Source organism: Petaurus breviceps, unplaced genomic scaffold (assembly GCF_028583685.1).
Source record: "Petaurus breviceps papuanus isolate PSGF00001 unplaced genomic scaffold, PetGlider_PUasm1.0 37, whole genome shotgun sequence".
In the NCBI taxonomy this organism is placed as follows: Eukaryota; Metazoa; Chordata; class Mammalia; order Diprotodontia; family Petauridae; genus Petaurus; species Petaurus breviceps.
In genome coordinates, this window is record NW_027186296.1 from 79672593 (window position 1) to 79684841 (window position 12249).

The following is a 12249-nucleotide window of genomic DNA, read 5'->3' on the forward strand; positions in this document are numbered from 1 at the left end:
GAACTGAAATATGCTGCTCTCTAATCATTTGCCTAATGTGATCTCTAATCTCTATTCCCTTTCATCTCTCACCATTCTCCCAGTTAATCAGCCTTACTCTGATTTCTTTCCTTTTTCCATCTTATGACTGGAATGTCCTCCCTCCACCTCTGCATCACAGAATGTCTTCCTTCAAATCACAACTCAAGCACTTGATCTGCCCCCCACCAACTGATAGGGCCCTGTCACCCTAGCATTGTATTTATATTTTCTTTATATATATATACTGTATATACTCACATACATATTTGTGTCCCACAATATAATGGAAGCTACTTAAGAGAAGACATTGTTTCATTCTTTGTATTTGCATCCCCAGCCTGACACTTGTATGTGTTTAATTCTTGCATGTTGACTGAATGTTTTTCATTCACTCAATTCTCCCCTATGTCACATCTGAAAAACCCTCTGCTTATATATTCTCCTTTGCTCCACAGTCCACTGAAAACTTGACTAAGGTCAAACCCTGTATTTGTGCCCTTGATTCAAAACCCTGCCTTTTCCTCTTGTTTGCCCCATGCTTCATTCTTACTTAGGGGCTCCTTCCCTGCTGCCTACTAACATATATCTCTAATTCTTAAAAATGTTTATATGACTCTGCTGTCCATTTAAGCTATTGTCCTATATCTCTTTTTCCTTTTCACAGCAAAATTCCTAGAAAGTTGCCCACACTGCTATCTATACTTCCCAATCACTTTCATTCTTTTCTTCTTCCCTCTTCTCCCACCTCTACTCAAAGGTTGCCAGTAATCCCTGCATTACTAAATTTAAGGGCCTTTCCTTAGTCATTGTACTCGACCTCTTTCCAACTTTTGACCCTGTTGACCAGCCCCTTTGGGATTTTGTCTCTTCCTTTGTTATCTGTGATGTTGCTCTCTTCAGGTTCTCTTGATTGTCTACTCTTTTGTTCTGTCCCAATGAAAGTGTTTTTTATATTTTATCCCTTGGTCTTCACATCTGTTCCCATGGGTACAATTATGAACTCTGCAGACCAGCTCTAATCTCTTTTGAACTCATAATCTCACATTCTCAGTTGCCTGCTGGATATTTCCACCTGGATATGCCATTAGTATCTTTTAGGTGGTAGCTTTAGAGCTTATCTTCTTCCTACTCTGGTTCAAATTTCCTCCCAGTCATGCAGATGAGCCTCCCTGCTTTTAGTATTTTCTCCAGCTTCCACATAGGAACTGCCAAAATAATCTTCCTAAGATGATGTCACTCCCATGCTAAAAACCACCAATAACAACCAAAGCCTTCAGTAGCTTCTTACTGCTTCTAAGACAAACTTTGAAATCCTCAGACTGGCATTTAACACCTTATCCTAAATGACCACCCTTCATACCATCTACATTCTAGCCAGATTGGACATGTCTCCTCTGGCTTCTGTGAATTTGCATCTGTTGCCATGCCTGGGATGTGTCCTTTTCTATTTCTCTTCACAGAATCCTCATCTTTAATACTCTGCTTAGCTGCCTCTTCCTTGAAGCCTTACTTGCCATAGATTCCCTTGTGGTTATCTACAGGTAATAGATATAATCTTCACCCCCATTCTCCACCCCTCAGCACACATTCCTTGGAAGCAGGGATAGCTTTGTTTTTTTGTCTTTGTCTCCCCAGTAACCAAGGACATTTTTGCATATTAGGTGTATCATAAATAATGAAGTGAATTTAGATTCCTGATAACTAAAACCTCTGAGTTTTAATTTTAGAAAGATAATTTTACCCTGAAAAAAAGCATTATATGTATTAATTTAGGGACATTTCAGAATTTATATTATATACAGTAAGGTTGAATCTTACTTTATCTATGGCAGCAAGAGTATTCTCCATTACAGAAATCTGGAAGCCAACCATGATGTCATAATTTTGTTCTCTTAGGTACTAAGAGGAAGTAAGATCATATTAATACAGATGAAAAGTTCACATTCTTTGTTATTTTGCCTATTTTAATAAGCACATGTTATTCTATTCTGTATTCAAAGATGCTGGGGTTTTTTATGACTTTTTTTTACCATCTGCCTTAGATATTAAAGTTCTGTGTACAGTGATGATTTATACCTGACCACCTATACTCTAATCTCAAGTCTTAGTACTCATTTTCCACCATATTTCCCCTCCAGGATGTCATCATAGTCTCAAGAAACTTATGTTGCAAGGCTACATCAATTCTGAAACTCACATGTCCCATACTGCTGTACTTCTCTGGACTTCATCATCCCCCCCAACCCCCCATCTCTCCACAGCATCTTTTTTATGTATTGTCTTTGCCCATTCAATCATGAATTCTTTGAGAGGAGGAACTGGCTTTTGCCTACCTTTGTATACCTAGGACACATTACAGTGCCTGGGTTAATATTTATTGACTGAATCTTACTCTCCTCTCATCCTACAAATATAATCAGCTGTCAAATCAAATCTAACTCTTCTCTGTTCACACAGTTGCCGCTTTAGCTTAGTCTCTCATCACCTCTTTCCTAGATTATTGCCAACGCCTCTTCCAGCTTTCCAATCCATCTTTCTTCACACTGATTACAAAAGTGATTTTCCTTAAGTACTGATCTGACCATGTCACTTCCCTATGCAGTAAACTCCAGAAGCTCCCCATTGCTCCTAAGATAAATTATAAACCCTTCTGTTTAGCTTTCAAAACCTTTCACAATCTTGTCCCCAACCTTCTTGGCCTCCTCTTACATTTCTCATCTTCCTTCATTCTTTAATTCAGCCAAACTAGCCTTATCCATTCTTCACATATTATACTCCATTCCCTATTTCTTTTTGTTTTTTTTTTTTAAGCAATTGGGGTTAAGTTACTTGCTCAAGGTTACACGGCCAGTTATTTCTGGGTGTGGTGCTAAGTATCTCAGCCCGGATTTGATCCCCAGGTCATCCTGACACTGGAGCCAGTGCTCTTACTCGCTGAGCCACTTGGCCGCCCCCATTCCCTATTTCTATGCCTTTGCAATAGTTGTACCCCATGCCTAGAATGCCCTCCCTCTTCATGTCCATATCTCAAATACCACCTTATGTAATATGAAACCATTCTAGCCTTCCTTGCTAATAACTTACCTTTTAAACTACTGTGTATTTAACTACTTTGTATTTACTCTACATGTACGTATTTACAGTGTATTTGCAGTCTACCTGATTAGAATGAAAGTTACTTTTGAGTAGGGATTGTTTCATTCACATTATTTGTATCAGCCTGGCACATAGCAAGCACTTAAATACTTGCTGATTGATTGATAATTATAGAATAAAAAGATGTTTTATGAAATGCTGCTGGATCCATATGAGTTCATTTTTAAAAGTGATCTGTATTTAAAAGAGTAATTTACCGTTTGATGAATTTTTGAAAAAAAGAACATCTGAATATCCCAAGCCTTTTGATTTAGATCTTCCATTTCCATCTCCATTTTTTTATGTTCCCATTCGATCTGAAATATTCCTTTGTGATACTTTTTATTTTCTATCATGTTGGTGACTTTCCTTTGACCTTGGGCCTTGTAGAAACGAGAACAACAGCACATTCTAATGTTTAGAATATACAATTCTGCATATCATAGAGATGATTATACTGTTATAAAGATGTAACTTTGGAGGGAGCTGGTAAAGACCTGACCACTGTCACAAGGCTCCATTTGATAGATGAGGGAACAGAGCTAGACAAGTAAAATGACTTTCCCAGGGCCCCATAGCTAGTTAAGTATCTGATACTGGGTTTGAACTCAGGTCTTTCTGACTCAAGACCCAGCTCTCTATCCACTGTGCCACCTCTAAAAGACAAGTGAGATGAAAACAAAAGAAAAGGCCTTCTAGCCTTCAGGATTTATAAACAAGTAGTAACCTTAAAGGTACCTTCAAGAAAGTGTCTTCCATCCATGTCAGAATTATACAAAATTCCTTGAAATAGGCAATAACAGATAATTTGTGACAATAACCGTGAACTTCTGACTTGAGGTATGAAACAAGGTGTGTATGCCGACCCTACTTGCCACTGTCATGGAGGATATCACTGATGGGCACCAGCTGAAGGGTGATTCTCTGTAGATGGCCTCTGATTGCTTCTTTGTTCATATGACACGTTTTAATTGCACCAGGCTCTGGAATACTGCTACACCTCATAAACGAAATCAAGTAGTTTAGCCCAGCTATCCACTATGCAAAAACAAGTGGATGTACATTATGACATGTAGCAATACCTAGCATTTATATAGCACTTTAGGCTTGCAAAATGCTTTATAAATATCTCATTTTATATTCACAACAATCCTGAGAGGCTGGTTGTTTTAGTATTAGTCCATCCATTCAGCCACTAAAACGATTTTCCTAAAGTGCAATTCCCATACTTGATAAACTCCAGTGGCTCCCTGTCACCTCCAGGATTAAACATAAAATACTCTCTTCGGCATTTAAAGCCCTTCTTAATGTAACCCATCTCCCAGCCGAATCTTGGATATACCCATCTAGTACTCTGTTCCAGGGACAGCATCCTCCTGACTGTTCTATAAACAAGACACTCTCTCAGCCCCAGGCATTTTCTCTGACTGTCTCACATGCCTGGTATGCTTCCCTCATCTCTGCCTCCTGGTTTCCCTGGCTTCCTAAAAGTCCCAGCTAAAATTTTACCTTTTATAGGAAGTCTTTTTCCCAATTCTTCTTAGTTCTAGTGCCATACATCTGTCAATTATTTCCTATTTATCCTGTTTAGAGTTTGTTTATACATAGTTGTTTGCCTGTTGTCTCCCCCATTACATGGTGAACTCAAAACCAGGGATTGTCTTTCCTATTTTTGTATCCCTAGCACTTAGCACAGTACCTGGTACATAGCAGGTACTTAGTAATAAATGCTTGCTGACTTTTTACAAATGAGGGAGTGGAGGCACAGAAAGCCTGAGAGATTTTCCCAGGTTCACAGAACTAATAAATGTCTGAGGCTTGATTTGAGCTCTGCTCTTGACTCCAGATCTGTAAAAATATCATGTACCAACATAAGTACTGACAATGACCTGGGCTTGGAATAAAATAGGAAAAAAGAGTAAGATGAGTTACTTTTGGAAAACTGCCATGTTTTTCATGACTTCAAGTATTTTCCTCAGACAAAAATGCCTCTTCTTTGTGATGCTGTTTGTCAAATGAATAGACCTCTTTAAGAAGTGCCTTCATTTTTGAAGAGGACTATGGCATCGGGGAAATGGTGACATGAGTTGCAGTTGACTTTGATTTGAATGAGGCCTTCCTTCCTTCCTTCCTTCCTTCCTTCCTTCCTTCCTTCCTTCCTTCCTTCCTTCCTTCCTTCCTTCCTTCCTTCCTTCCCTTCTTTCTTCCCTCCCTCCTTCCCTTCCTTCCACAAAACCTTTGACCCAGTTCATTCAGAAGCTCATACATTGGACCACAAAAGGTCCCTGCCCAGGCTTCACTTAATGGCTGTATTTTGAGCCCTCCTGATATAGAGTAATTGTCTATGGTAACCATTTCTCTTGGGAACAGCAACCCTGAGCGTCTTCCCCTACCAGCTTGATTTTTTTCTAATTAAAGGGGCCATCCCTTGACTCACTTCCTAAAGAGGCCTACTCACTGAATGGGCATTACCTCACTCTAATTGACTATGTGAAAAGGCCTTAGCCTAAAAGGACCAGGGTCTCCCATTGCATCCTGAGTCATCTCCAGTCATCCTGAGGTATATCTGGTTACTGGATCCAGATGGCTGTGGAGTAGAAAATGAGGCTGGTGACCTTGCACAGCCTCACTTGCACAGCCTCACTTTAATCAAAGTCAACTGCAAGTCATGTTATCATTTTCCTGATGCCATGGTCCTCTTCAAAAATGAAGGACAAACACAACAACAATCTGTCTGTCAATCACAGTTTCCTTAAAATTAACTTATGGATTTCTGAAGGGCACTGCTAAGTGTGAAAATGCTGCAGCATATTACTAGTGATTAAAAGGTATCAGGGAATTGTATGACCCTGAGGAAAGAGGGTAAGGACAGGCAGCATTGGGACAGGTGTGACTGCCCTTTCTCTAGCCTTCTTCAGGAGGAGTAAAACTCAACTTTGTATGTGACCACCTTCTTCTCACTCCTGTGCATGACCCCTGAGGGAGAAGGAGGAGGAAAGGCAGCATGGAACTGGACCTGACTTCTACCTCCTGCTGAGCCATCTCCTGCCTGATCTCTAGCTTTCAGAAGGAAGAGGAGAGGAGAATTCTATCATGCTGTGGGTGTTTCCTGCTTGATCTCTAGCCTCCTTTGCGAAGAAGAAAAGTTCCTTTCATTTAAAGATTAACATACTCATACCAAGTCCTACAACCTCAATTTCAGTGATTCTGAAACCCTGTGGGTTATCCAAGCCCCATTCCCCATTATTTGATTTCTTATTCTCAGCTCCCTCAACCCTCCCTCCCCAAAGTCCTAACCAAATGCTACCTACCCCTCCCACTGTGCCCTCTGGAATACCTGTTCCATGGCAACAAACTTGCCTTCATCTTAAATCTTTTCCTTTTCTGTCCTTCCATTTTCTGGCAGGCACTAATATCTGACTCCCACTTAATGATGGCCTTTCTGGCTACCCCTTCCAGTACTGACTGTACTTCTACTCGTTTCTTTGACTCACTGGTTGAAGTGGGGGAATTAGAATAATCTTCAGTCCCCATTGCCACTTCCATATTCTTTCCTATCCCCATCCTTTACCCCCCTCCCCAAGTAAACTTCCTTCCTTTGAGGTCCATACAATCTACATCTTGTGATCAATCAAAATCCTAGTAGTTATTGTTTACAGATCCCTAAGTCGCCCCCCTTCTTTCCTCAATGAGTTCCTACCTGGCTTGCAATTTTTCTCTCCTCCCCACCTCATGCCCTTATGCTAGGGGATTTCAACTTACATATTGATATTCCCTCAAACACCCAGTTCCCCAACCTATCTACTTTCCATGACTATCTCTGCCACACACAAAGATGGTGAAGCAGGCAAAATGCCACCACCAGGACCCCTATATACCTTAGCATAGCTAGGGGAACCAGCAGACTCCAGCTCCAAGAACCATCATGTGCTTCAGCATAGTCACAGGCAAACAGGCATCCTCCAGCATGACAAGAAAGTAGGCCAGATAACCATATGTTTCAATGTAGATGCAAGGAAACTAAGAAACACCCCACCAGCCTCAGCATATGCCAGACACTACCACTAGAACCCCAGTTGAGCACCAGGTAAGCTGCCAGATCCAATATGGCCTCCAACAATACCAGCTATCCCTCACCCCATTCCCTCAGCACAGCACCAGAGATGAAAGTCCTCACTGGGCCTCAGGGCACCATCAGTGAAACGCCAGGTAAACAGGGCCTGTAGCCACTGGCACAAGAAGATTGAGACAATGCCCCTTCTACCCTGAGTGCAGAGATCAAATTTTTAAAAAAGGCCCAAAAATTTGAGTAAGAAACAGCAAAAAAAGAATCTGACCATAGAAAGTTATTATGGTGACAGGAAAAACCAGGACACAAACTCAGAAGAGGATGACAATGTCAAAAGACCAATAGGCAAAACTCCAAAGAAAAACGTGAAGTGGTCTCAAGCCCAGAAAGAACTCATGGAAGACCCCAAAAAGGAGCTTTAAAGTCATATAAGAGAGGGAGAAGAAAAAATGGGAAAAGTAGAGTGATGCAAGCAAATTATGAAAAAAAGAGTCAACAGCTTATTAAACTGCTTTAAAAGAAGAATCGGCCAAATGGAAGAGGAGATACAAAAATCCAATGAAGAAAACAACTCCTTAAAGATTACAGTTGACCAAGTGGAAAGGAAAGTACAACAGCTAATTGAGGAAAACAATTACTTAAAAGTTAGAATTGGGCAAGTGGAAGTTAATGACTATATGAGACATCAAGAATCAATCAAACAAATTCAAAAGAAATGAAAAATGTAAAATGGGGATGTATTATGGAAAAAACAATTGACCTGGAAAATAGATTCAGGAGAGACAACTTCAAAAGCATTGGACTACCTGAAAGCCATAATCAAAAAGAGGACCTGGATAGCATCTTTTAAGAAATTATCAAGGAAAACTACCCTGACATACTGGAAGCAGAGGGCAAAATATGCATTGAAAAAAAATCCAACAATCACTTCAGTAAAGAGATCTCAAAATAAAAACACCAAGGAACATTATAGCCAAATTTTAGAATTATCAGGTCAACAAAAAAAAATCCTAGAAGTGGCCAGAAAGAAACAATTAAAATATCAGGAAGTCACAGTCAGGACTACACAGGACTTGGCAGCTACAACATTAAAGGATCAGGGGTCACAGAACATGTACTCTGGAAAATAAAGGAGCTAGTACTACAACCAAAAATCACTTACCCAGCAAAATTAAGCATAATACATCAAGGGAAAAAATAGTTATTCAGTGATATAGAAGGATTTCAAGGTTTCATAAGGAGACTAGAAGCAAACAGAAAATCTGATTTCCAATATCAAGACACAAGAGAAGCCTAAAAAAGGAAAAGAAAACAAAGGTTTCTTTTGTGAATTCTAAAAGAGCCAGGGTCTCCCATTGCATCCCGAGTCATCTCCAGTCATGCTGATGTATATCTGGTCACTGGATCCAGATGGCTTTGGAGGAGAAAGTGAGGCTGGTGACCTTGCACAACCCTCCCTCACTCAAATCAATCAACTGCAAGTCATGTTAGCTCAACCGAGGTAAACTATTTACATCCCTACACAGGAAGATGATACTTATAATTCTTAAAAATTGTATCACTGATAGTACAATTAGAAGGAATATACATAGACAGAGGATATAAGGTGAATTTGAGGGAATGACATAAAAAAATTAAGAGATGAGGAAGAGGAGTACACTGGGTGCAGAAGAAAGGGAGAAGTAGAATGGGGTAAATTATTTCACATGAAGAGGCACAAAAGACCTATTACAGTGGAGGGTAAGATGGAAGGGTAGGCAATGAGCATCACTTAAGAACCTTACTCTCATTAGCTCAAAGAAAGGATCATATACACAGTTGAATATAGAAATCTATCTTACCTGACAGGGAAATAGGAAGGGAGGAGATCAAGTAAAGGTAGGTACTGACAGAAGGAAGGGCATATCAGGGAAGGTAGTAGACAAGCAACATACTTGAGTAGGGCCTAGAGAAGAATCTATTATGTTTTAGCTGAAGTGAAAAAAAGAAAAAAACAGGGGTAGCAATCCTAATCTCAGACAAAGTAAAAGCAAAAATAGACCTAAGTAAAAGAGGTAAGGAAGGAAACTACATCTGGCTAAATAAAAGACAATGAAGCAATATCAATACTAAACATATGCACCAAGTGGTACAACATCCAAATTCTTAAAGGAGATGTTAAATGAGGTACCATAAGAAATAGCAAAATTATACTGGTGGGGGGCTTCAACTGTCCCCTCTCTGAACTTGATAAATCCAACCAAACAATAAGCAAGAAAGACACTAAGGAGGTAAACAGAATATTAGAAAGGTTAGATATGACAAACCTTTGGCATGATTTAGACATCAAGGATAAGTCATAAATTTTGACATAAGCAAATTAGAAGAGCAAGTTATAGTCTACCTATCAGATCTATGGGGAGGGGAAGAATTCATGACCAAACCAGAGATAGAGAGATTTACAAAATGTAAAATAGGTAATTTTGATTATATTACAAAGTTTTTAGGGGCAGCTAGGTAGCACAGCGAATAGAGCATCAACCCTGTTCAAATCTGACCTCAGACACTTAACACTTACTAGCCGTGTGACCTTAGGCAAGTCACTTAACCCCAATTGCCCTACCTTCCTCCCTCCAAAAAAAAAAGCTTTTATACAAACAAAACCAATGCAACCAAGATTAGAAGGAAAGCAGAAAGATAAGAAACAATTTTTATAGCCAGTGTCTCTGACAAGGGCCTCATTTCTCAAATATATAGAAAACTAACCCAAATTTACAAAAATACAAACTATTCCCCAAATGATAAGTGAAAGGATATGAATAGGCAATTTGCAGATGAAAAATCAAAGCTACAGGCATTTTAAGAAGTGCTCTACATCACTGTTGATTATAGAAATGCAAATTAAAACAACCTCATACCTATCAGATTGACTAATATGACAGAAAAGGAAAATGAAAAATGTTGGAGAAGATATTGGAAAATTGGGATATTAATGCATTGTGAGTATAGTTATTAACTGATCCAACCCTTCTGGAGAGCAATTTGAAACTATGGCCAAAGGATTATAAAACTGTGCATACCCTTTGATCCAACAATACCACTACTAGGTCTGTATTCAAAAGAAATCATAAAAAAGGGAAAAGGACCTACATGTGCAAAATACTTATAGGAGTCCTTTTAATGGTGTCAAAATGCTGGAAATTGAGGGGATGCCCATAAATTGGGGAATAGCTGAACAAACTGGCATATGAATGTAATGGAATACAATCGGGGTTAAGTGACTTGCCCAAGACCACACAGCTAGTAAGTGTTTGAGACTAAATTTGAACTCAGGTCCTACTGACTCCAATGTCAGTGCAGCATCACCTAGCTGCTTCTTAACAGTGAAACTTTAATGATTAATCAGGAGATTCCCACAGTAGTAAACTTGCATGACAACTATAATTATGGATTCATTAAATTTTATGAATATAGGAAAAATTAAGCAGAGAGTTGAAGCAATTATCTAGAAATGATGAACTGGCAGATTCCAGAAAAACCATCAAAGACTTCTATTAACTGATGCAAAGTAAAATGAATACAACTGGCAGACAGAGGCCTGCTCACTGACACCGTGGCATGCAGAAGCCCAAACGAGGCCTGATCAACGTGGCGGCAAGTTGACTCACCAACCACAAGGGCCACTGCCAGGCCTATCACCAAAGGACTGGGACTGGACATAGCAGGGTAAAAATCAAATGCAGGGTCCCTGTCAGGGGCAGTAACTACTACTGGGACTACCAATCCACAGCCCAGAAATTTAAAAAGCCCCTATCTGGACCTCCAGGGACCAGCATGAAACAGTGAACCCTGGCTGCTCCAATTTCCCCTCTGACCCTGAAAACATAGTAATTATTGCTCCATGGCAAAACCTTAAATAGTAAGGGCTTGGGAACCCTAGAAGAAGGGTGTGGCTAGGGCCCTGCCTCAAAATGAGAAAAAGCAGACTGCAAAGACAAAGACTCTGGAGTCCCACTATAGTGACTGGGAGGAATCAAATTCAGAGGTAGACAGTGTTGATTCCACAGCAGAAGCCTCAACAGGGAACTGGTCTCAAGCACAGAGAGCATTCTTAGATGAGATAAAAAAGAACTTTGAAAAACAAATTAGAGAAATAGAAGATAAAATGAATAATTCTTTTTAAAATCAAAATTGCAAAGTTAGGAAAACATTACAGTGAAGAAAACAGCTCCTTAAAAAGAAAAATGTGTGATATGGAAAAGGAGCTCCAAAAACTAACCAAGGAAAATAATTCATTAAAAACTAGAATCAACTAAAGTGAAGTGAATAACTCTATGAGGAACCAAGAATCAGTCAAAGAAAACATCAAGAATGAAAAATTAGAAAAAAAGGTAAAATATTTCAATGGAAAAATAACTGACCTGGAAAACAGATCCAGGAGAGATAATCTGAGAATCATAGGCCTACCAGAAAATCATGATGAAAAATGAGCCTGGACAACATCTTCCAAGAGCTCATCAAGGAAAACTGACTTGAGATACTAGAACCAGAGGGTAAAATAGAAATTGAGAGAATACACTGGACACCACCTGAAAGAGATCCCAAACTGAAAAGTCCTCGAAATGTTGTGGCCAAACTCCAGAACTACCAGGTAAAGGAGAAAATACTTCAAGTGGCCAGAAAGAAACAATTCAAATATTGAGGATATACAGTGAGGATCACACAGGATCTGGCAGCCTCTACACTGAAAGATCGGAAGAAGTGGAACACAATTTTTTGCAAGGCAAAAGAGCTCGTGTTACAACCAAGGATCACCTACCCAGAGAAACTGAACATATTCTTCCAGGCAAAGAGATGGTCATTCAATGATATAACAGATTTCTTTCTGATGAAAAAGCCACAGCTCAATGGAAAATTCAACCTCCAATTATGAGACACAAGAGAGACATAGAAAGGTAAACAAGGAAAACACACACACACACCTTGTTATTTAATAAGAGCTGTTTATAGACAAGTAGAGAGAGTATGAGTATAAATTACACAAA

At 39.5% G+C, this 12249-nt stretch overlaps 1 protein-coding gene across 1 annotated transcript in view; it reads right to left on the bottom strand.

Moving 5' to 3' along the window:
• The window catches only part of LOC138168350 (cilia- and flagella-associated protein 43-like), a 180349-nt gene that overhangs the window by 1267 nt on the left and 166833 nt on the right, over nucleotides 1–12249 (bottom strand). Inside the window, exons 35-36 of the mRNA XM_069097395.1 lie at nucleotides 3375–3539; nucleotides 1840–1920 (exon numbers count right to left, since the gene is read on the bottom strand). Coding sequence (XP_068953496.1) covers nucleotides 1840–1920; nucleotides 3375–3539 — 246 coding nt within the window. The remainder of the gene's footprint in view (nucleotides 1–1839; nucleotides 1921–3374; nucleotides 3540–12249) is intronic.